The sequence below is a fragment of the Epinephelus fuscoguttatus genome, linkage group LG23 (assembly GCF_011397635.1).
Source record: "Epinephelus fuscoguttatus linkage group LG23, E.fuscoguttatus.final_Chr_v1".
Classification (NCBI taxonomy): domain Eukaryota; kingdom Metazoa; phylum Chordata; class Actinopteri; order Perciformes; family Serranidae; genus Epinephelus; species Epinephelus fuscoguttatus.
The window spans coordinates 20,885,698-20,912,486 of NC_064774.1; the positions used below are offsets into that span (position 1 = coordinate 20,885,698).

The window sequence follows — 26,789 nt, forward strand, 5'->3', positions numbered from 1 at the left end:
TAGTGCCTTGGGCCCGTTCCCAAGCGGAGCTCTCTGGCACTGGCTGTGTGGGATGTGTCATTACAGCAAAGGTAATAATAGACCAGGGAATTTATAATGTGACGCTTTTTTACGTGCCTATGAAAAAGTGCCTGAAAGCCTGAGACTGCTGGTTAAAAAAAAAGAGGAAAAATTCATGTTTGGTTGTAAACAATGGAAAGCCTATTATTGGCTGATATGTCATGTGACTGAAACATATATTACACCTCTCATGAAGGACCTCTGAAATGGAACACACTTCAATTTCACCAGCATAGAAATGCGACACGGGTGTACCTGCAGACCGGTGGTGCACCCCGAGTCCCAAGTACCTCCACTATATCATGGCATGATGCAGAGGTTTTTACAGGGCTCTCTGTGGGTAACAAACTACTCTCTGAAATGAAAGTGCAGTTACAGCCTTATGAAACTGAGTGCCCAGATTAGGCATAAATCACATTCAGTCTTGTTTTGCCCTCTCAATCTTTCCTCAGTTTGTGCATGCTAACAAGCAAGCATGCTAACATGTTTTCTTTTCTTTGTGCTGGGAAAGAAATATTACAACACGCAGCAGCATGAACTTTTTCATTGCCCTTTAAATTGTGTAAATTGAAAACATGTCCATTTGTGTGAATACCATTTAGCACGTCATCAGCTTGATTCAGTGGAGTCCATGCATGCCTGTGGCTCTGATTAACATACCAAACAGACTTTTATTTTTATGTTAATCAGCAGGAATAAATGAAGGTGTAACTGCAGTTGCAGGTTTTCACTGCCATGTCAGGCTAAAGGTCTTTATACTGTCAACAAGTGTTTACTTATTATTGGCCACGCTAGTGCTGTTGCTTTAAGAATGGCAATGTCAGTCAGTCAGTCCATTGCTTTGGACCACTACTTGATGAGCCACAGTAAAATTTAGTGCTGGTATCCATGGTGTCCATTTGTGATCCCCTGACTTTTCATTTAGCACCAAATACAGGTCAGAGTTTTCACTTGTTCAGTGAAATATCACAGCATCTAACAGATGGATTGCCAAATTATTTTGTACAGACATTTGAGGTTCCCCAAAGGATGAATCCTGACAACTCTTCCACTAGAGCCACCATGATTTTGACATTTCTGTCTTTATAAAATTTCAGTGGATTGTACAGACGTTCATGTTTCTCTCACGATGGATGGCCATTAATCTAATGACCCCTTAACTTTTCATCTAGTGGCATCGTCAGCCAATTTGTCCAATTTGTCCTTCGGCTATTTCATTTCAGCATGTTAGAATTGTCATTATGTGCTTGTTAGCATGTTGATGTTAGCATTTAGGTCAAAGGATTGCTGCGCCTAAGGAAATTCACAGAGTTGCTACAGTGGCTTTGTTACTTCGTTAAGCCTTGACAAAGGCAGCTCTTACCAGATCCACTACTTCTGTTATTACCTTTTACAGTAAAAGCCCCAGACAGCTCCTGCCCCTAATTTTAAACTTTTCAGAGTATTTTGACCAAAAATAAATTGGTTCAGGGCCCATCATGTTTGTTTACAGCTTGAACCAAAATATAGCAGGTTTTCCTTGACCCAAAGTGCAAACTGTAACATTATCCATGTGTGTAGTATTCTACGGGTTGGAAAGAGAGGGTAGAGAAGGCACCAGTGTAGAAGTCAAGTGAGAACTTGACGAGTGTCCATGTAGTGGTCTCATTAATAGCTGGTGCATGCTTATTTTTGGGATTAGGGATGCACGATAATATTGGCACGTAATTGGTATCGGACAATGTTGGCTTTAAAATGATGGATTAGAATCGGCCAACATGCTATTTTAAAATTTTGCACAATGAATGAATGTTACATACATTGAAAAGTATTGTATCTGATGTCTCCATCTGCTGGTGGGCCATCACGATAAGAGTATGCATGCACAATATGTAAATTCCACTACAGAAGAGACATAGAGACGTTGATGTAATCTGCGATTTTGCTACTACTTTTTACTTTTGATTGTGAAACATCCTCTGTCCTAGATTACAATAGTTCTGCTCATACCTGGTGAAACACAGGCTGGTTAGCTAGATAGCACCAAGGTTCCAAAAATCCTGAACAGAACCGGTTCAAGAACCAGAGCTAATTTGGGGGAAAAGCCGTATCAGAGCATTTCGCTTTGAGGAAACTTAATAAAATAGCTCACGGTAGCTCAGACTATACAACAGTGTAGCTCAGACAGTGGACCAGATGCTGCTTGTTGTTGTGGCAAACTCACCTTGCCACCAGCAAACCTATTCACATCAAATCTTCTGTTGAACAAGAGTTGCAACTGTCACAGATTCACATTGCTGCCAGTTGTGACGCAAACTATTTTTTTGCATTTTTGTGTTGTTTATTTGTCACACCGGTGTGTAAGGGCCTTCAGTCAGAGTAACAGGAGTGAGAGCCTGATTTCTGGCTCAACTGGCTGAAGGAGGATGACAGTGTACCGTTTTTTTTTTTTTCTTTCTTTCCCTTTGGGGTGTGTGTTAAAAATCACACATACGTGTGCGCGAATGGCGTCGGGTTTCGCTCTCCTCGTGAGCGGAGAAGAAAACCATCTGGGATTGTGTTTGTGTTAAGCAAAGTGCAACGGGTTTCCTCTCTCTCATTCACACAGGCGCCTGGCATCATGTAGGGACTAATGTGGAATCTAAATCTGGACCTTGTTGATAGAAAATGGCAGGTCACACTGTTTGGCATGCGACTCTCACAAACCCCAGTGCAGGCAATGGTGCTAATAGATAATTGCTAGCGTAATAGGAGATGACATGCTGTATGATGTTGCAGTCAGAGCCAGTGATGCTGCCTCCAAATAGAGATCTTCATTGAAAGTACAACCTCCGTATTTTTTCTCTTTCAGGTGATTTTAAGTTGTCTTTTTGTTCATTAATTTTTCTTTCATGGTAAAATATTCCTTTACTTTCACACATCTGCTCATCTAATGAAATACTGCTCGTGTGTTGTAATTTTAAAATGACTTGTGATAATACAAACAGAAGCTGACCTGCTACTTGGTGCAACAGCATGTCTTCATTTACATTACACTGTGTGCAGATCAGCTCAGCACATGAAAGAGAGCTTTTTTTGGCTCCTCTCATGAACTTTTGTTCATGGATTGCAACAATTTGTGTGCAGAGCTCTCTGCCTCTCACTCCCTCACACACACACACACACACACACACACACACAAGTCCTCTCACAAACACACGCGCTCATCATAACCGCTTGCTGTGGACTCACACCCTCCTCCCCCCTCGCCTCCCACTCATCCTACTGATTGGAGTTGTCAGGAGTCAGAGGGTCACAGTGGAGGATGTCAATAGGCCTCATTCACAGACACAGAGAAGCATACACACATACACGCACACACACACACTCAGACTCAGCAATAAAGGAGAGAAGCCGACAAAATGACAGACAGACAGTAATACAGTCCTATCTTAAGTGTGTATAAACACACCCCACAATCACCCCAACACATCAACAGCTGTGCATCAGCTCGCTCTCCCACTCACCGCCGCCACGCGCGGCGACGCCAGTGAAGAGCATTCAATTTATATTCATTATTCACCAGTCAACTGCCTTGATTTCAGTGATTGGATATACCCTCTACCACCTACTGGCTCCTCCCTCGCTTTCCTCAGTCCCATGGGAAGGCTCAATGTCTCCCCTCAGCTCTTTGAGTGGATAGCTGTATGAGTGTGTGTGTGTGTGTGTGTGTGTGTGTGTGTGTGTGTGTGTGTGTGTCTGTGTCTGTGTCTTTTATGTATGTTAAATGGTGCTGAGTGTGTGGCAGTAATAAGGCTTTTGGGATATGAGTAGAGAGCAGATGGATTTGATCAGGACTTATACTAAAAGAAAAGAGGCAGGAAATAAGTCTGCAGAAAGACTCAAAGCTTTTTTTCCACAGCAGTAGAGACTCACTTTTATACAGATATTAGTGAGTCGTGTATTTTGGATTTTTTAAGATTTTTTTTTTTTTTTTTGGCTTCCTTTGTTGATATCGATAAAACATTTGCACACCATGGATAACTCTTTTTTCAGCACCTGACGATTTGTTAGCAGAGGGTTTTGATTAGGGCCGGGCAATATATCGATATTATATCAATATCATGATATGAGACAACATATGTCCTAAATTTTGGATATCGTCATATCGTAATTGTTACCTTTTCCTGGGTTTAAGGCTGCAGTACAGGGAAGTGATATATAGTGGCACAAAAAGTCAATCCTACTTATCGTTGCAATATCGATATCGAGGTATTTGTTCAAAAATATTGTGGTATTTGATTTTCTCCATATCACCCAGCCCTAGGTTTGATGTATTTTCATTGTCTGGTATCTTAAAACAACATGGAACATGGGTGAATGGTAGAGCTGAAACACATAGGTTATTGACAGAATAGTAATCTGCAACTGTTTTGATGATGATTTAAAAATCATGGAAATCCGTTGATTTCGGCTTCTTAAATGTGATGATTTGCTTCTTTTATTTGTCTTGTGAGATAGTGTGCTAAAGTTCTTTTGGTTTTGGACTGTTAATTGGACAAACCAAGAAATTCGATAGTGTTACGTTGAGCTCTTGGAAATTGTGAACAACAGAGGTGTAGACTAGAGTCACATGACTTGGATTTGAATGAGACTCAAGTCATAATTTCGATGACTTCAGTCTCAAATTGACAAAATCATAAAAGGCTTGCAACTTGACCAACTTGGATTTTAACACCAAAGACTTATGACTTCACTTAGACTTGAGCCTTTTGACTTGAAAGTACTTGATACCTTCCCACAAGCCCATTTGGGAAAAGAAAATTATAAATTTTTCAAGGGGTGCACAATTATATCGACACACCATCAGTATCTGCCAATATTGGCTTTAAAATGAAATATAGGAATCGGCCAACATGCTGATAATATTGATGTCATTGGTATCGGCAAATATTGGCTTTAAAATGAACTATTAGAATTGGACAACATTCCTTTTCTTAATTTGTACAGTGAATGAATATTACATACACTGAAAAGCATTCTATACTAGAGATGCACCGATCCAGCTTTTTCAGTTTCGATACCGATCCCGATGCTGTGGCTTTGAGGATCAGCCGATACCAGATACCGATCCAGTACCATCCTTAACCTAAAAAGCTATATACCATACCTTATACCTATATACCAGAGCATGTGAGCGGAGTGGAGCGGGAGCAGAGTGGGGAGCGGGAGGATTTTGTGTTGAGCGAGGAGCGGCTATTTTTTTAAAAGGTGGAGCGGAGCCTTATCTCTCGCTCCAATTTCGCTCCGGTCGCTCATGCCCCACCCAGAATGCATCTTTGCATCTGCGCACACCCACACTATTTTCTTTCAAAACTATGGAGTATGCTGTGTACTTCAGAAAAGAAACTGAGAAGAGAAGCAGCGGTACCTTGGAGAATGGTCCCTAACTGCGGGGAGAGGCGAGAGGGCTTCGGAGGTCGGCTGCTTAACCTGGTCCGTCTCCTCTACACTTTGACTATTTCCACCCTGCCAGCAGTACCGTGTAGAACGGTCCCTAACTGCGGGGAGAGGCAAGAGGGCTTCTCCGGAGAATCTACCAAGCTCATGTTTTATTGGTGCCGTAGCATTGTTCCGACCTCTCATTGTTCTGACCTCTCATTAGTCCGACGTCCCGTTGTTCCGATATGTGATTATTGCTGTATCCTATTTGTGTACCATAGAGGGTCAGCAACGCAACAAAAGTAGGCTACTGGTCGAGATACAAGTGTCATAGAGAGGAGAGAATGAAACACCATAACCTCCTGTTATTAACTCTGGGGTCGGGGTTGTGTGGGGAGCTCTTCGCTGTGCTGAACAGCTCCCGGCGGGCGTATTTCTGCCTTGATGGTGCGCCACAACCGGCTCTGGGTCAGCTGGGAAAGGCTTGAGGTGAAGCAGGCTCACGGCTTATGTGTTTGCCACTTTCTTTTTCATTTTAACCCACACCATGATCTTTTCCTGACCCTAACCAAGTGGTTTTTGTGCCTAAACCTAACCAGACCTTAACCACAGGGCATCATGGACAATGGGTTTAATATGGTCAGAACAATGGGATGTCGGACCAATGGGCTGTCGGAAAAATGGGCAGACCCCGTTTTATTTGTGAATAGAATATTACAGGTTAGGGTAGTACGACGCAGTTGTTTTGAGCGGAGTGGCGAGCAAGTGGAGCGGGATAAAATTTATGATGGAGCGGAGCGAAGAATGCGCAGAACCAAGCGGAGCGTACAAGCGGCGCAAAGTGACAGGTCTGCGAGTGAGGAGCGGAAATTTTCACCTGCTCCGCTCCGCTCACATGCTCTGATACCTTTACATGTAGAACAGAGAAGACTAGAGGCATCAGGCATTGATGACTACACAGTTCTTTCCTAAGATAAAATGAAACAAGATGAAACAGGTTAACGCAATGATGAACTATTTATTTTTAACAAAAATAAACAATTGTGCAACAGCAGTTGAAATAGTGTGAAATACTTCCACACAGCAGATTCTCTCCTTCGCTCCATGACATAAGACGTAGCTCATGTCGCAATAGATTTAAAGGGAAAGGATTGCCGTAGGTATAGGTTGCATTTTCAGATACCCGAGACATCTATTTTGATGATATCGGGGCCGATATTCGATTCAGATATCGGATCGGTGCATCCCTGTTCTATATCATGTCTCCATCTGCTGGTGGGCCATCATGATAAGAGCATGCATGCATAAGATGATGTTAATTCCACTTTAGAAGAGACTTGATGAGCACTAAACTTAGGTGGGGAAAAAAGTGGATATATCAGTTTTGGTATCGGTTATTGGTCAAATTAGTTGTTACATATTGGCATATCAGCAAAAAATCCAATATTGTGCATCCCTACATTTTTCCAGAATCAGATGAGTTAAATACAAGACGAGATGGAAAAAAACGAAATTCACTCTGTTGATGTACTGTTGATAGTGCGATGAAAGTCTAATGTCAACACTATTTTTTTTATGGGTAAGTGCATTTCCTTTAACAAATAAATACAAATTTCGAAAAGCATTTCTAATTTTTCTAAATTTAATGCAATATTACTCTTTTAAAATGGCATTACCTTTGGTGAAGAACCTATTTTGACTTGTTTAGGACTCAAAATTCAATGTTTAGGACTTGATGTTGGCTCATAACTCGCCTGTCTTGACTTGGGACTTGAATGCAAAGACTTGAGACTTACTTGTGACTTCAGCAATGACTTGATTCCACTTCTGGTGAACAGTATTTAAGTATTTAAAAAAAAAAAATTCTGACAATTTCAAGACAAAACGATTATTCAGCAAATCAAGAAAATATTTTGCTGACTGACTAATGGATAGTCAGTAGAATATAACCACTTTTGGTAAACTGCTGTTCAGTTATGCATCCTCAGTAATACATATTTTTCAATGCTAGTCCTTTTCTAAACCAAAAGCAGCAAGGATAGAAATCAATACATGCATAATTTAAAACATAAAAGCAAAATTCCTTTGAATACAACCTGAAAACAATGATTTAATATCCCCTCCAGACACAGTAAGAACCTTAGATGGGCGATTACACAGAATTTTGTTCAAAACAATAAAATCCTCTTAAGAAATGTAAAATCTTTCCCCGTCATACCTCCAAGGTCTATTACAAAGAGCTCCAGGTATTTGGTGAAACCACCAACACGCAGCTTCTCAGTAACAACATGCTCATCAGAAACAATCAAGTGCAGCCGAGCCCAGCTGCGAAGGGAAAGAGACGTTCGTTTGACAAGACATTGGCTCGGCTATCTTTATCTCTAACCATAAGCAGAGACAACCACACGCAGAAGCTCACAGGCAGTTTGCGCTCAAATTGTTTTGGGCACCTGTCATCCTCTATTATAATTAGCAAGTGGACGTCTAAATAATTGCCATCAGGCTGCGGCTGCTGTATCAGTGTTGGTAGCCAGAGCCCCGTCCCTCGCCGTTAGTTCTAGTATTATTTAAAGGGCCGGCGCGCCTTCGCAAAGAAGTGCCCTCAGCAAAGTCTTAAGCTGTGTATTCAGTCAGCGACAGCATCTGGAGCGCTGAAAATAATTAACTGACACAAGAGGGTTTGGTGTTGGCTTCACCATTTGTTTTGTCCACACTTGTCCCTGACACACACACAAACACACACACACACACACACACACACACACATATGCGCGCACATACAGGCAGCTTTTGATCATAATTGTGACACTGCCAGGAGAGAGGGAGGTAACACGCTCATCCCAGTAGGGATTGGGGATGGTTGTAAAAGTAAATGAGGCAGATGGGTCTGTCTTGAAATGTGGTGTGAAAAAAAGGAAAGGCTCCTTTGAGGAATAAAGACAGAATAGTTAAGTTGAAGCACTTGTTCAGTTGAAGGACTGCACTGGCTCAACTACAGTAGGAATTGTATAGAATAAAAGTGCAGCAACTTTATAAATCTGCATGATTTTACAAACCTACTATTTGATGTTTTCAAAGAAAGGTCCATAAATCAATAATGTATGTCTCAAAGATCTACATCACTGATGTAGAAGCTGCTACGTCCATTATTTTTCTACATATGGTAGAAACTGATGGTAACTTTATAAGCAATGCAATACACAGCAGCATGTGCATCACGCAGAGCACCCAATTCTGCTTCAACTGTATGTAAACTTGTTGGTTAAAATGCAGGTGCACAACCATCATCCTCTCATTGTGTGTGTGTTTGTGTGTGTATGTGAGTGTGTCTCAGGACCGAGCTTGCTGCTATAAAGAGCTACGCTCCAGGGCCGGTGAGAGCTATCCCCGAGTGTATCGCCAGCCGTAGCGTGACGACTTGACTCACACTTGTCGTTCTCCCTTCTCCCTCTTTCCCCCCGATTAGACTGATGCAGTGTGGAGATGTATGTCAGGACTACACACGCACACACGTTCACATATATATAGCATACTCACAAAGAGCTGTTGCCTGTGGGAAGACCATAGGTCACCAGGCTTGTCTCCACCAACCCCCTTCCTTCAGGGGCATTGGAGCTGGTCGAGGTCAGTGCTGCTCAGCAGCGCCCTCGCTGCGCTGATAGCGGCGCTGCTTAGATTAGCCACTCAATGAGGTTCAGTTTAGTCCAACAGCAGCTGACACTAACAGTAGCAAACACACACCCTCTCCCTTCCCCCTCTTTCACATCACCCTCCCCTCTTACTCTCTGTTGTTCCACATACTACCTCTCTCACACTCATGGGCTTTGTTGTTATCTCACAGCGCAGTTGTATGTGTCAGCATGTCTGTGCGCGTGCATGTTTGTCTCCCTCTCTCGCCTTCTAATTCTCTAATTTGTCTGGCATGTCCTGAAAAGCCCCCATTTGGATAGACATTAGCATAGCACCGCTTAGAGTGCAGTGGTGTCCACAGAGATCACTTCCTGTACAGAAACAAACAGGGTGGAGTTCCTCTGTTGAACTCACAGCGTCCCCTGAAATCTCATCCTAAACAACCAGTGTCACTTCTACTAACCACCTATTATGACCCAGGCGCAAATTTCCAGGCCCTCTGGTCAGATGTGGTGTACATGGAGAGTGGCAAAAGGAAACAAAACAGCATTTATAGAACTGTCTTGAGTCTGAATCTCTCCACTGGTGTTGTTGTGTGAGGGTAGTTGCAGCTCAGTGAGCTCTAAGCCCAGCCTTTTCTCTGTAGACTGTTTTCCTCGGTGCCTGCTCAGCAAGCGCTCTCTGCGGTGCTGACTTAGACGGGGCAAACTGGTGCTGTCCATGGTGCTATCATCACTGGTCCTATTTCAGTTGGTCCTCCCTGAGCTACAGCTGACTGTGTTAGCTTTTGTCGGCTCTGTCCTTTCTGCTAGCTCATCTGTTTCTAGCAGAGTGCACGCCATCCACAGTGCTAACACTGCTGGTTTGAGCCCCGGTTCAGTCTGAGCTGCCCAGTAACCGCTAACTGCGAGCAGAGCCAGTGTCTGCCACAGATTATAAGCTGCTAACTGCCACCGTGGATCCATTTTCTGAATCCTCAGGAGCGACCTTTTTTTATACCCGGCTCATATCCTGCCAGTTAAATGTGTACCGGGAAGCAGATTTGTCATTGCTCTAAGTTGATGGGCTCTATCTTTGTGCAGGCGCTGTGGCTTTTTCCTGAGGTGCAGTGAGGATTTTCCCAGTTCACTACTTTGGTGACTCACTGTGCGCTGCAGTAGGGGGAGTGTCACTTGTGGCTTAGTGGCACCCTGCAATTTCTGTTGACCACATTTTGTGTTGATTATTTTAATAGATGAGAACCGAAATTAAAGACACTTATTAGACATTTGGCATTTCCTCTTTTATTGTTAAAGAGATCTTGTTCATTTCAGTGACATTATTGATTCTGCTTATCAGTCTGATTCCACACTGATTCCTGATTAGTTTTCTGTATGAGAAGCAGCGGCATTCATGCTCAGAGTGTCAAAGACATGGCATTCCTGGAACGTATGCCCATATTGTGGAGACAGATGTTTCAGCATTTTACTGGTGTCCCCACCCTTACTTGAAATGATCATTTTAAAGACATGACAAGCAGCTCTGTTTGGCATCTGTCTTTGTGGAATGAGGACAGTGTCTTCCTCACTGCCATGACTTCCTCTTGTTGCAAGTGTTCTGCAGCATGGAGGCATGAGTTTGACATCATGGATTTGCAGTGTACTGTTAGAAAGACATGCTAGTATGACCAACAGGAATTAATAAGCCCTGAGGCATACAATTCTGATGGATCAAACAATTTGAAACTGCTTTTGAAATGGAGCCAATTCTAGATTTCTATCCCTATTTGCTATACACTCACTGGGCAGTTTATTAGGTACACCTTGCTAGTTCTAGGTTGGACCCCTTTTGCCTTTAGAACTGTTTTAATTCTTCATGGCATTGATTCAACAAGGTGCTGGAAACATTCTTCAGAGATTTTGGTCCATATTGACATGATAGCATCACACAGGTGCTGCACATCCATGATACAAATCTCCTGTTCCACCACATCCTAAAGGTGCTCTATTGGACTGAGATCTGGTGACTGTGGAGGCCATTGGAGTGCAGTGAACTCATTGTCGTGTTCAAGAAACCAGTTTGAGATGATTTGAGCTTTGTGACATGGTGCGTTATCCTGCTGGAAGTAGCCATCAGAAGATGGGTACACTGTGGTCATAAAGGGATGGACACGGTCAGCAACAATACTCAGGTAGGCTGTGGTGTTTCAACCATGCTCAGTTGGTACTAAAGGGCCCAAAGTGTGCCAAGAAAATATCCCCCACACCATTACGAGATGGTCTTCTGCATACCTTGGTTGTAACGAGTGATTGTTTGAGTTCCTGTTTTCTTTCTATCATCTTGAACCAGTCTGGCCATTCTCCTCTGACCTCTGGCATCAAAACTCACTGGATATTTTCTCTTTTCCAGACCATCCTCTGTAAACCCTAGAGATGGTTGGGTGTGAAATTCCCAGTAGATCAGCAGTTTCTGAAATACTCAGACCAGCCCATCTGGCACCAACAACCATGCCACGTTCAAAGTCACTTAAATCACCTTTCTTCCCCACTCTGATGCTCAGTTTGAATTTCAGCAGGTCGTCTTGACCATGTCTACATGCCTAAATGTGGCTGGTAAGTGTATATACATAAGACATACACTAGTGTTGAACGGTATACTGGTACTAAAATAGTACCGCGGTACTAGAGTATTCCAAACGGTACTATACTGCATTTAGAAAATACCAGTACTTTGAAATTGATTTAATTCATTAATTAAGTTAATTTATTTTACTCATTTATGCACACAAACGCCTTTCTTGTTCCTACTGGAGCACAGATTGCACAAGTGGTGTGTATGACAACACCTGTATCAGCATTCGCAGCTGGCGCACATAAAAAAAGACAAGAGAAAGTCTGCCTCGCAAAGGGAGACAACACGAGACAACACAAACTTGGTGGAACATTTGAGTTACCAAACTCCCAAGTATAGAAATTCATATTGATATTGGTACCGAAACAAAGATTTTGGTATTGTAACAACACTAACATACACTCAGAGAAAACTTTTCATATGACGTGGTAAAGCCCAAGAATGACTGTGGATCAGTGCTAGTGCATGACTGGACAGTTGGGGAGAGGCTATTGTGTCATCCAAGGGGCAAGCATAGCTACAGTTGTGGAGTCCACTGTGTTATTTTTGTCATGCTACTTGTTTAGATGTTGCTGCTTTCAGTAGCATAAATAAATTAGCTTTGTACGTATGGGTTGTGTGAAGTAGGGTTCACTTTGATCTAATTTAGTGAGGTTGCATCTAAAGATGTGAGGGCATGTCTAAGAATAGACAACTTAGAGGGAAGGAATAGCCATGTGAGAGAGAGAGAGAGAGAGAGAGAGAGATCTGGAGACTGGAATGTAAGGTGGTATAAGATGAGGTGTGTAGATGTGTAGCAGATCATAATATTATTCTGCTATAATGCTCTCTGTAAATGTGTTTAAGTTAAACTGGCTGCTTATTAAACAAGATTTTTGACTTACAAATGCTGGCGTGACAGCTCTCTCCATAAACCGCACTCCTACACCTCCGTCTCCCACGTACAACTGCTTCAACATGTCCCTCAGTTCACATCGGGCTGACCAGGGAGCTTTTCTAAGACAAAGCATCTCAGCACTCAACAAATGAATTGGCATGTGAGGCAGCGGAGCTTCGGCGTGCAAAAGAGCACGGGGATTGGCGCTCCGGCGGGTTAGAAACCTTGGCAAGGGCTGATGTTAATTAAAGGCTCTGTTCAGCACTTTTCAAATTAGATGTGAAATGTTAAGCAGGAGGGGTTTGCCATTAACGTGGTGCTCGGCGAGACCTCTGACCCCGGCTGAGGGCGACGCGTCCTTGAAGACATAATTGTGCTCACCTTGAGTGCTGGTTCGACAGAAGGAGCAAAGGAAGAGTCAAGAGAGGAGCAGGGTGGGAAAGTGTAGCAAGCTTCCCTTTGCTATAGAATGAGCCACTAGTATTTTCTTTCGTCTTCCATTAAGCTGTCGAGAGGTTGAAACGATTTGCCTCTCACCCTCTCTCACCCTTGTTCGTGTGTTTTGATAGCCACAGGAGGAATGTATTGGATTGCAACCATTTGAGGGATACACCAAATTAGCCCATTTTCACTTATCAAATGTTGGAAGTCTGATTTGAGCGGCTGCCAGCTCTCTGTCTCTTATGTTGTCTGAAATAGATTTTTCCTTTCCCAGCTCCTGAAGCTAACAGTGTTTGGCACCGTACCAAGATGATCCCAGATAAAGATATTTTATGAGATGGTGCAGACGAGTACTCTCCAGCGTGCAGCCCCAGTTATGTCGAGAGCTCTCTTTTGTCTGCACGTACTTGTCCATCACACATTTACTCCATTTCCTGCATCTCCTTGTATGCACGTCACATGACCACTTTAGCACACATTCAACCATTTGTTGTTTATTTTTAAACATGACTCCCTCAGAACAGGTACAAATCGATGTTTTTGATCCTAATATCCACATTTAGGCGAGCAAAAGCGATAAACTTGTCAAAACTCACGTGCGACGAGTGAGCAACTTGTCATTACCACATCCTGACTGTTCCTACAGCTGCGCAATCACCTATTGAGCATGCTCCTCAGCAGACAGTTATCATCACTTACAAAACCATCAAAAGGGAGCATGTTGATTTGTACATGAGAGTCGCATCCTTCCTGCTATTACAGTATGTTGCAAGATGACAGAGTTACCCCGGAAGGGGACCAAGTCATGAGCAGAGGAGACACAGAAGTAGGTCAGCTCCTAGGCGTTTGTTACATCATACATATTCATAAACAGCACCCAGTTGTTGCAGAGTGAACTCACTCCACACAGACTGTTTATTCTGTTCATTGGGCCCCCTTCTCCGTTTAAATGTTAAATAGTGATTACGCATCACCATGATAATATGAGCAATTGACTCTGGCTGCTGCATTTACATGCATTTTACCGCTATGACATGAATAGCACACTGTTGTAATCACATATTAACCCCACTTCCTCTCAGTAAGTCATGCGTTTAATCGAGTTTAAAACATCAGCAATCCAACATTAACATAAAGTCAGAACAATACTTTATTTAAAGGAATAGTGTGACATTTTGAGAAATATGAGAGTTGTATGGAGCTTGATATGGCTCTAGCAGCTAGTTAGCTTACCCTGGCATCAAGACTGGAAGCTGGGGCAAACAGCGAGGCAGGCTCTTTTCGAAGGTAGGGGGGATGTTACTGGGAGTTATGTGCCAGACTGTATCTTGGCTGGGAGCGAGGACTCTGCTGGTTACCTGGCAACTTCATGATGACGATAAGACCCCAGGAAGTCGCTGCTCGCAGCCAAGAACTTGTCCAACACATGACACCTAGTAAAACAACAACTTGTCATTCTTGAGGTATAACATGTTGATTAGTGAGCTTCAGAGGTGCTGGTAGGGGGATTTGTGTCTTTCAGACAGAGCGAGGCTAGCTGTTTCCACATGTGCAGTGTTTAAGCTATGCTAAGCTAACTGGCTGCTGTTTGCAGCTTCAGACAGATACGAGAGTGGTATTTATTGACTATTTAAACTTTAGCAAGGAAGCACAAATAAGTTTATTTCTATTACTATTCCTTTAAATCTCCTCTAATCTGTAAGCATTCAGATGTTTAATTTCTAACTACATCTGTTACTTTACAGTTACTTCTATTATTGATTAATCTGTCATTTGTTTTTATTAATACAATTATTTAGTCCATAAGATGTTGGAAAATAGCAAAAGAAATACCCCTAAGTAAAAAAATATTCAAGTTACATTTGTATGAAAAAAAGAGAAAAGTAGCCAAACATTTGTGAGGCTGAAATATTTGACATTTCTTCTTGACAAAACACTTGAAGGGACAGTTCACTCCAAAATCAAAAATACATGTTTTTCCTCTTAGCTGTAGTGCTATTTATCAGTCGAGATTGTGTTTGTGTGAAATGCCAAGCGTTGGAGATTTTGACCTTAGAGATGTCTGGCTTCGCTTGAATATAATGGAGCTAGATGGCACTCAGCTTGTGGTGCTCAAAGTGCCAAAAACATAAGTTTGAAAAACTCAACAGCAATGTGTCTTTCCAGAAATCATGACCGAGTTACTCAAGATAATCCACAGACCTTGTTGTGAGCAGTTTCATGTAGGAACTATTTTCTTTTTTCCGAACTACACTCGCCAACCATATCACTGCGCAGAAGGAAGAGGCTTGTGCTTGTGACAGTGCGAGATGTAAACATTAATGGCGTCCTCCTTGGCTGAGCTGTCACATTAGCTAGATTTGTGTTGCTTGGTAAGCTAACAGTAGGCGCACGCTTCCTTCTGCACGGTGATACCGTGGGTGAATTCCACAAAAAAAGGGACATTGCTGTTGAGTTTCTCAGAAGTATGTTTTTTTTGGCACTTGGAGCACCACAAGTTGAGTGCCATCTAGTTCTATTATATTTGAGCAAAGGCAGACATCTCAACACTCAAATCACACGAAAACAATCTAGACGAAAACTAAGTGTTTTTGATTTGAGGGTGAACTGTCCCTTTAAACGTTCACTGGTTAATATTCAGTCAGTTATCAATCGGACTAATTGTTTCAGCACTAATTCGAGCCCTTTAAATGTTTACTGTTGCATGTATAGCTTTATTGATTGACCCTCTCATTCAGATCTAGTAAAATACAATATGTATATATGCGTACCAGATAATACAACGTTCTTTTCTAATCATTACCATTCAACCATCTGATTGTAGTCTTATAATCAAAACACGTCATGTGTGGTTACTGATGCCCACCTTTCTCACTTTTGTTTTTATATGATTTGATACAATAGCAGTTGTGCGGTGAATGGACCCATTCTTAATTTCAGCGCGTCCTAGTCGTGCTGCTGCACTTGTCCTTCAGCCGCTGTGGATAAAAAAGAGAGTTGCAGGAGAGTGTGGGAGACTGAATACAAACTGAGTCAGTCGCAAGGCTATGAATTGCACTGATAGTTCAAAACATGATGCTATTTCTGCCAGCTACTGTTATTCACTCAACCCTAATATAATCAGACACTCCAACACAACGATTATGCAGGGGGCGAGATTGACCTCTTCTCAACTCCCAGCAGCCTGTGCTACAGTTTCAGAATCATTTGTGAGATTTGGATGGATAAACATACGGAAATGGAAGCGTAACTATGTATTCGAATGGAATTAATTAACAGTCCTTGTTTTTGAGCTCATTTTATTTTAGACTTAAATGCAAGTATTCATTCTTTTTTTCTACCATGTAACACCTCTCATGTTACCTTTGTTGGATTAATTTTTGATAATATAGCTACTTTAAGAAAAAAAGGGTAATTAGCACCTCTGGGCGGTCGTGTTTGATGCTAGCAGGTGGCTATTGATGCTATCGCCAGCCCTGTTGACAGCATCCGAAAGACCTCTTGTTCTTTGTTACCACCTGCGATAAACATTTCATTAGAAGAATCCTCAACCTATATTTTAGCCCTCCCCGCTTCCTCACTCTGCAGTCAGAACAAGTTCACCGGTTGAGGAGAGAAACTGAGGGAAAACGGAGAAAATGGAGCTGGAGAGAGGGAGGTGAGGGTGACAGCGAGACTCAGAGGAGCTCATGCTGAAAATATTGAAGGAGAGGAGAATGTTGAAGTCAAAATGAAAAGAAAAAAAGGGGTTGATAGATGGGGGTGAATAAAAGAGGTTATGAAGGAAAGTGAATCGGATCCAACGTGGAAGCTTGAGCCAGGCTTTATTTTACAGACCAGGTTTCACAGACAACAAAGCAAACTCCTACATGTGCCCGATAGCCGATGTAATCCAGCTAAAGGTGTTTGTTGCTTGTGTGAGTGTGAGGTTCAAGGGTGGCCTCACTGCATTGCCCTTGTTCTGTTAAGCATCAGTGCTGCGCACATTGCACCGACTCCCAGGCTTCTTTTCTTAGAGCTGCAGAGAAATTGCCTTGCTTATCGATCCATTCGCATGTAAACAGAGCATCTCTGGTCTCCGGCTCAAGGTATGTATGCACAGGAGATTTCTGACAGGAGATGGCATATACTATACAGTGTATTCCTCCTCTTCTATTTTTGTACACAGCCTCTGTGATTTAAAAACCCTCTTGATAGCGTCTAGTGCTAAAAGTGAAGTACAGTAAACTGTGGAAGTGGAAAATGTCATCCACTGGTCAATTTAGCTCCAACTTGAAATCTTTTGTCCTACATTTTATATATGAATATCTCCTACATGTAGAGAAAGTAGACTTTTCTTCTTACAGTATGCACAACAATGATTAAATGTTAGAATCTAAATGTTGAAGAGCCATGTTGATTTGGTTTAAAAGATGTAGCATGAGTACATTAAAAAACAGGCTTGTGCAGTTGAAGGGACAGTTCACCCCAAAGTAAAAAAAACAACAACAACAAAAAAAAAACGTTCTACGGCTGCCCCAAATAGCATTTTAGGTGCTTTGAAGCTTCACTGATAATTACCCACAAATATTTGAAGCATCAATGGGACGCGACAGGGACAGGGAGATGGTTGTGATAGTGATCAATCCTATTCATCTATGCTAATCAACCTCCCGCACCTGTGCCGACTTTAGTAGGACTTAGCGACGCTGCAATATTTCTTTAAGTCATGAATAACTCAGACGCCATGGGTCAGGCCTCATCACTAGATGCAGAGCAAGTGCTTCACTGTAGTTGGCAGCTGTGGATAACCAATCGCAATTCATCTCACCTGTTCCTTGTCCTGGGCAGCACAGTGGTGCAGTGGTTAGCATTGTCGCCTCACAGTTAGAAGGTTCCTGTTGGGGGTTTTGAACTATTCGGTGGGGGAGCCCTTCTGTGCGGAATTTGCATGTTCTCTCAGTGTCAGCAGTGGTTCTCTCTGGGTACTCCAGCTTCCTCCCACAGTCCAAAGACATGCAGGTTAGGTGAACTGGCTGTGGTGTGAATGTCAGCGTGAATGAATCTCTATGTATCAGCCCTGTGATAGTCTGGTGACCTGTCCAGGGTGTACCCCACCTCAAGCCTGGTGTCAGCTGGGGTAGGCTCCAGGCCCCCCACGACCCTTACTGAATAAGCAGTTACAGAAAATTAATCCATGTTCCTTGTCTGCATCGAACTGCCAATGTAATACTTTAGGTGAGGGACAATGACTGCGCAGAGAACGCTGATTTGGACATCGAATACCATGGCAGTGATTGAGGCTTCGAAGCATTTGGGTCAGCCCTGATACTTTTTACCTGTAGTGCTGTTTATCAGTCTAGACTGTTTTGGTGTGAGTAGCAGAGTGTTGGAGATATCAGCCATAGAGATGTCTGCCTTCTCTTGATTATAATGGAACTGGATGGTGTAAAAAAAATACATTTAAGAAACTCAACAGCAGTGTCTCTTTCCAGAAATCATGACCTGGTTACTCAAGATAATCCACAGACCTTGTTGTGTGCATGTGCCGGTAGCAGCTATTTTCTTTCTACCGAACTACACCCACCAACCATTTCAATGCGCTGAAGGAAATTTGAGCTAGCTAACATTGCAGCTGTCACACACCCCTTGTCTATTAGTAGATGGACGTTTCCATCTGAGCAATGTTATGGTTGATTGGTAGAGTTTGTTAGAAAGAAAATATGTATTTTTGGCACTTTGAGCTCCACAAGCCAAGTGCCATCTAGTTCCATTATATTCTAGAGAAGGCAGATATCTCTACGACCGATATTTCCAACACTCGGCAACTCACACCAAAACAATCTGGACTGATAAACATCACCACAGGTAAGAAGGAAAATATGGACTTTTGATTTTGAGGTGAACTGTCCCTTTAATTTATGTTTGCTGCGATTGTAATGGCATGACATCTATTGACCGTATGACCGTTAATCTAATCGTTGCAGTCATTCAACCATAAGCATGAGGTTTTTTGGTATACTGTACATCAGCCTCAGGTTATGAATGGCTGACTGGTGCAGAGACTATTCTAGAGGCTTTACTCGCCCTGTGTTCACTGCTCTGGGTACTTCTGCACGCCTGGCTGCTCCCTCAGTCTTTCTTCTCCCTCCTCAGCTCCCCCCTTTACCGTCACCACTCTCTCCATATACAACCGGGCTGCTGCAAGGGGTCAAATGTCACCCACTTGGGATTCTGCGTCTCCCTTTGTCATTGCTGAGTCTGATGATTGGTGCATGTGTGTGTGTCTGCAAGTAAGAGAGAGAGAGAAATAGGGCAAGAGAGGGATTCTGAGTATGCAAGAGAGAACATTCTTGTGCGTATGTGATTTTCTGATGGAGTTTAAGGGGATCGGAGGTGGGTTAGGGACAGATATCCCCTTCGCGGTGCTGTAAAAATAGCCATTACAGCATGGGAAATCACAGTTTGCCTCTTGGACACACCACATCTGTACACCGTAAGAAATAGGTGCTAAGGGAATTGTGCGGGGGGTATCTTTATGGGCAACCAGCTGAGACCACATGCAAGAAACATGCTAATTGGTATTCAGACCAGGGCTGTGACAGCTTCCCACACAGTCCTTACCGCATACGCAGTCTTTTCTGTTGCCACGGCGCCGGGCCCCGGCGAGAGTTTCCTCGACGACAGAGATGAACCTGTCCACTCCCAGAAACCCCAGTAAATCCCCAGGTCCATCAGCGCTAGACAATTAAACTGGAGTCGTCACTTTTATTTTGTGCCATCGTCTCTCTCCTTGAGTTTTCAGCCTCTTTGTTCTCATGTAATGCTGCAGTGAAAGACACATGGTTCACCTATGAATGATTCTGTGAAGAGTGATCAATAACAGATAACCAGTGACTTGATCAGATGTCAAGTAAAGAAGCATACGCATCACATGTCGGTGGAAGTGTAAGTTAAATTTACAATGATATGAACCAGTAAAGGGGCAAACCTTCAAATTGAAGAGTCAGTAACTGGCAAATGTTTTACCTCTTCGCTGATAAAAAAAAATAAATAAATAAAGCTGCACTTTACTATTTTTATATTAAAGTGGACCCATTAACCTTCTCCTTATTTTCTGTCATATCCTCCCGAGACCCATACCTTTGTTTGGTATGCATTTTTAATTTATCCTAGCTAATTGGGATCAGTTGGACCCGATAAGTATAAAAACCATAACATTGACAACGATTATTTAGTCCCAGCATTCTTAACCAAGATGACAGTAAAGTCCCACTGTCCTCAAATGAGATGACAATAAATGTCATCTCATTTGAGGAGATGTACTTCCTTAGCAACAGTGTCTAAGCTTGTAACTGTTGCTAAAATCGGTCAAATTTGTTGCTATATCAAACTACAAACATTATTAATCATAAATAAACAATTTTCAACCATATAATTTGATCAGGGCGGCACGGTGGTGTGGTGGTTAGCACTCTCGCCTCACAGCAAGAGGGCTGCCGGTTCGATCCCGGGTGTGGGAGCCCTTCTGTGCGGAGTTTGCATGTTCTCCCCGTGTCAGTGTGGGTTCTCTCCGGGCACTCTGGCTTCCTCCCACAGTCCAAAGACATGCAGATTGGGGACTAGGTTAATTGATAACTCTAAATTGTCCGTAGGTGTGAATGTGAGCGTGAATGGTTGTTTGTCTCTATGTGTCAGCCCTGCGATAGTCTGGCGACCTGTCCAGGGTGTACCCTACCTCTCTCCCGATGTAGCTGGGATAGGCTCCAGCCCCCCCGCGACCCTCAAGAGGATGAAGCGGTTAGAAGATGAATGAATGAATGAATAATTTGATCAGATGTAGTCCACTTTTGTAACGGGATCAGCTGCAGACTGACTTGGCAGAGATGGCTGCCATCTTGTTTTTACAAGGATTAGCATATTATGCTCTTATTACCACTATATGGCACGAAAAAGTGTCCACGAACAAAGACAACAGGTCTAAGTAGAATGTCTATGTATATGGTCAAGTAAAGCCAGAATGTGAAGTCCTCATATGAGGACACAGGGTCTCAGGTGGATAAATACAATGTTACAGTGTCAGATGTGCATATTACATTAACAAAATTTGAAATAATGAGTTAACACATAAAAGTAATCCCCACAATCAAAGGCTTCAGACTGTTCTGAATATTGTGTTTCCAATGTTTTTTCTTCATGAGGTCAGCCAATAAGGAATTTCATTATATGGTCATCGGCTCCAGGCACATTACTCTAAGCGTTTACATTACTTTTAGCTACATGCTAAGGTCAAGCAAGAATAATTGTGGTTGCTTATGTTGTTAATTTCTCCCTTATTTCTAATCGTATTCTTTTTGGAACATGTCTGGTTGTGTTTAAAAGCTTTTTTGTTGATCTTTAACGGGAAAAAGTATGGCTATAGACACTCATTCCCTGGCTCTAAGTACATTGCTACATTTAGCTTTATGCTAATGTCAGGGAAACATATGACTGGTTGCTGATGATGTTAATCTCTCTGTGATTTTGGATCATATTCCTGTTGGAACATGTTCTGTTGTGTTTTAAAAGCTTTCATTGGTGTTTTTTCACGGTAGAAGTGCCGCTATTCCTAGTTACTGTCATTCCCCCGCTGAAATGAACGTGGAAAGATGCTAAGAAATGAAAGACCTGAAGACGCTGACCAATCAGAGCAGACTGGGCTTTTTAGCAGGAGCTCTCAAAGAGACATGAACTGAAATGGAGCGTCTCAGTGGGTGGAAACTGATGCTCCACTGCAAGACAGCATTAGGAAACGGACGTTTTTTTTTACATTAAAGCAAGTAAACATGTTCTTGTAGAAACCATAGAGAGAAAAAAAGCTGTCAGTACTGTTGTAGCTTTTAACTGGAGTTTAGTTTCTCTCCTGGGTCCTGTTTTTACTTGAGGTTTCTGCTTTATTTTACTGTTTCATGTTCACTATCAGCTGTATAGAAGTCGTGTTAAGTTACTGCTGATGAAAACCCAGTATTTCCTGATTGTGCTGCTTCAGCATAAAAGCTTTTACATAACAAAATACTAGGGACTTTTATTGTGAAGAATCTAAAGGAAATGAAATGTATTTATTACCGAATTAGCTGAACTTTGTTAGCTGCTTTTCGTCAATAAAAACATGTCAATGTTGGATGAAGAGCTGCAGACGACAGGCTCTTACTGCACCTCTGCAAACAGCTCACCTCCAACAGGTAAACTTCTTACACCTGCTGTGTTGTGTGATGGAAAAACACGTAAAGATAAATATCGGGACCTGAAGTCGTGAATTAGCCCGCTGCTTTTAAACATCATCAAGCCCTCATCAATTAAAGACACATCGTCACTGTTGTACTGGAGACACTAATTCCTGTTGCACTGGGCTGATGTGCCCAGTCAAACCAAACCAAACCAAGCCAGCACATCAATGTGGAAAAAGGATACATTTAGCTGCAAAAGAGCCAGATATTTCCCTCAGGCGTCGCTGGAAACTAAAGCAGAGCTAAAAGTAGAATGAATACTGGCTTTCAAGTGCCCTGAAAAATATGCAAACAACAGGGTTATACAGATAGACCTTTACTAACAGTTTCACTATGTTTCATTTTACCTGCCACAATCACTTAGAGGGTGTCGGAAGATCTCTAGCTGACACGAGTCTGACATATTGTCATACTAGGAACATACTAGTGTGACAAAGAGAGACAAACATATTATCACTGTGGCCACCTCTGCTGCTCTCACACTCCCTCTGACTTCTTTTCTCCCTCAGTCTCAGTTAACACAGTTGTCAGTATAAAGAGACTAATAAGCCTGCGGGCCTTTCAGCAGTTACCACACCTGGAAATAGAATTTTTCTGTTTATATGCAGCTCCTTGCTCCTCTCCCGTTCCTAGATATAACGGCCTATATTAAGTGCCCACTGTTTGGCAACACGCAGCTGTTGAGATGCAACAACTCCGCATTGTTAATTTGTCTGACCTTTTGTTTTGTGTAGCTGCAGAGTGGGAGGCTACCAATCTGAAGAAGGTAGAAGAAGCCTATGAGACAGTCAACATGGAAATAAGGTAAGGGAGGAATCCACAAAGAAATTAAAGTGAAGGTTAACTGTAATTGTCACATATCTGTGGCTAAATCCTTAACAGTGTGTACTTCATGTGGACGATGCCTTTGCTTCTCACATTGCTATTATGAGCAGGGTGGCATGGTATGTAACCAGGCCTTAAAATAGACTCCATCCGTCTGTGCTAAAGCAGTGAGGAAAGCTGCACAGTAATGAATTTGCACTGTGTGATACCTGAGGCTAATTTTAATGAAGAAAAACAAACGCTATTGGTTGCCTACTGTGCTCTGATGGTAGGCCTATTCCAACTTACTTTGAGAAGAGGAGTGTCTTCCTGGGTATGAATTATCCAAACTTCTTTGTGGCTTTGTTTTAAAGACAGGCATGGCACAAATTAGTGTGGCAAACGCTGTAATTATTTTGTATTATTGGAAAAAATGACCTGTCACAACAAATTAGCTGCACACTTATGTTTCCATCCAGAGAATCTGTCCGCCTCAAAACGCTGTATGCAGTTTTTTTTTTCTTTAAATATTGAGACACTTAAATGATTTAAATAGCAATCCTTTCAGCCTTTCTAACTTAGTATACAGTCACACTTAAACATGTGTGAGAAGAAGGAAGAAAAAAACTTGAGCAGGTTTAGGTGAGAATTCATGTAACGTGCTTTTGCTCCCTCTCAGATGTTGTCACATTGCTCTGAGCCAGCTAGCAAAAGCTGATAAGTAGCTGCTGTGGCCCTTAGGCCTGCAAACTGTTCATTACAGTAGGCAGAGACGAGAGCCAACCACAGAGATGGCAGTTACCAAAAGGTCAAGATTTCTTTCCCCTTAAACAAAAACGGCTGCATGAGGGGGAAAGAGGGGGGAAGAGCTGGCATGATTTCAGTTGCTCTATTTCTTCATTGTCCACCTTGCTCTAGTTGCTCCTGGTCAAATTACTCATTATCATTAATGCGTGTTGGAGTATCCTCCATGTTGTCTTCAGGCCATGTCCTTTATCAGCATGCAGCGCTCATGCATTTGTGTCTTCATACCTTTTGGAACTAGCATGAAATTAAAGTCTCCTCCTTATTACTCCTTTAGCGTGCCATAAAGGGTAATTTCCACAAAAATTGACTCTGCGCATGAACGTTATGACCCCTGCCCCACAGAGAATCACATGCACGCACAGTTACGTAACCTGCATTGCTTTTCTGACCCCAAATCACCCCCCACCACCACCACCACCCCTATGCCGCCCTACCTTATCAACCTCAAGCGAAACAATCACCCTCTCTAAACATTTGTTAACCCCATTAGCAATTCTGTGTTATGAATATGGAAATAAGGCCCTGTGCACCGTTAGAGATCGGGCTCAGTTCCCTTATTTGCGATTAGTGAAGAAAAGCAGCCCTCGCCAGCACAGATAATTGGAGACACTGCATAGAAATGGGCTTTAAAGGGCCACCTCATCAGCACGCCATCCAAGAAGTCAGTCACTAAAAGCAGCAAAAAAAATAAAGCTACATTGTCAGCACAGTAAGGAGTCATCTAGAAGTTATTAAAGCAGCTTGTCAGGGACTTAAAACAAATGACGTACATCCAGAACGTTCAACAACACTTATTTCTCTCATATTGAAAGGAGCATTTGTGCTATGTTGTGGTGCAGATTTTGTACTAAAACCATTACATAACTTAAGTGTAGGCATATTTATTTATTTATTTGCTCAAAACTATACTACCAGTGTACTCTGTCTATTTTTGAGTGTCTTACTTTCAAAATAAACTTTTAATTGGCTTAAATGTTGCATTGTGTCTGATGTCAGTAATAGCTCAAGTCCATAACTCTTAAAACAAATCCATCTTAAAAGCGTACTTGACCCACAAAATTATCATTTGTATATCAGTTACTCCTTGCTTGTTACCTTGTTGGTAAAGAAACCTCTGTTTTTGCCCAGAGACCTTTTGTATGAGTGTTTTAAATAGTAAGATTTTAGTAAAAATGCTGGGTACTGACCATATAAAGGGAGAAATGAGTTTGTAAATGGATGCTTTGATATAGTTTTGCTGTTGTTAAATGAGGACCCCATGTACTCTATTTCACAAAGAATGTTTGTCCTTTTTGGATTCTTTGTCCACTGTGGACGTGAATGAATTCAAGGAAACATGGGGCGAGTAATCAAAACACAAATGGCCATTTTGCAGGTGAAGTATTCTTTGATGGTGAGCTTGTGGGCTAATATATTTGCACTGATTTCCTCAGTGATCTCCGGAAGAAGTTGGCCATAGACTATGGACCAGATTGGGAGTTCCTGTTTTTGAACAGCCAGTGTTACAAGCTGAACGTATATGAGTAAGTACTGACAGAATGTATTACTTTTTTTATTTAAATGGTTATTTTTCTCTGACTAGTCCATACCCATTGAGTGCACAGTTGCCCACGTAATTTCATAGGAAATTGCAGATTAAATAGTCAACTGAGCCCATTAAGCAGAGCAATGTATTCAGACAGAGTTTTTATGAATTTGATAGTACGATTGCTTTATTGAAAGTACAGTAGCACCATTGCCAATAGTGGGATAGTTAGTGGGCTAAAACTGTACATTAGTAGTTGAGGTAGCACATTGAAAGGCAGATAGTTAAAGTGTTTATATGTGGGGGTGTACTGGTAGTTCACATGGGAAAGTTGCGGCTAGCCCTTGTTGCGGCGGTGAGGGTTGGAATCCGGCCTTCGTTTATTTTTCTGTTGTTATAGCGCCATCCAGTTGCCAATTAGAGTTAAATTTCTCCAGTCACCTTGAGGCATCCTGTTCTACATATCTACCAAGTTTATTAAAAATCGATATGGCGGTTAGGCCTAGATAAGAAATTAGCTCTCTAGCGCCCCCATTTTGTTTGATGGGGTCAATAATGGAGGGGTCCCCTCAGACTATGTGTGGTCATATGCCTACAAAGTTGCGTGGTGATCAGTGAAACCCTTGAGATGTTATGCACCTTTATGTGATGAGCCACGCCCTCCACAATATTCATTTCCTTATAGAAGCTCAGTTTTAGTAAGTTTCCAACTTTTGCCAAGAGGGAACTTTAGATATTGGTCCCTAGATTATGTTCACCGAGTTTCATGCAGATCGCTCAAACTTCCTAGGAAGAGATCGATTTAAAGTGTTTTTCAAAAAATTCAAAATGGCGGAAAATCTGTATAACAGGAAGTTATGGGTTCTTGAGACAAATTTGTTCCTCGTGAGGAGAAGCATCTCTGTGCACAGTTTCATGTCTCTACGACATACGGGGCATGAGATATGCCCATTCAAAGTTTGCAATTTCAATCGGTTGCTATAGCGCCCCCTTTGGCCAATTGATGTAATATTGCTTCATTCGCATCCTCCCATGACCCTCTACCACTGTGCCAAATTTCACATGGATTGACCAAGTCAGTGAGGAGAAAAACATGGAACAGACACAGAGTTTTCATCATTATATAGTAAGATAGTAAGGAAACTAGTCCTCCAATGTGTGGGTGAGTACAAAAAAAGCTTTCTTTGTAAACATATTTTTGTGTTTTTGACAAACTTCTCATGAATTGTTTAAGCTTTTAATAGTTATGTCTACTCTCAATAATAGAAATCACAGGAAGCAATTACTTGTGCAATACCTGAGCACTGCACGTAGCCATAAAAACCACTGGATAGAAAAGTAAAACAGTTTCAAAGAACCATCACAAAATCAGTACATTTAACCAGATGCT

General features: G+C 42.1%; 1 protein-coding gene across 1 annotated transcript in view; it reads left to right on the forward strand.

Annotated features, from left to right (window-relative positions):
* Positions 1 to 26,789, forward strand: part of LOC125883863 (glucosidase 2 subunit beta-like) — a 187,064-nt gene that overhangs the window by 104,726 nt on the left and 55,549 nt on the right. The window contains exons 11-12 of the mRNA XM_049568472.1: positions 22,998 to 23,067; positions 25,308 to 25,397. Of these exons, the coding sequence (XP_049424429.1) occupies positions 22,998 to 23,067; positions 25,308 to 25,397 (160 nt within the window). The remainder of the gene's footprint in view (positions 1 to 22,997; positions 23,068 to 25,307; positions 25,398 to 26,789) is intronic.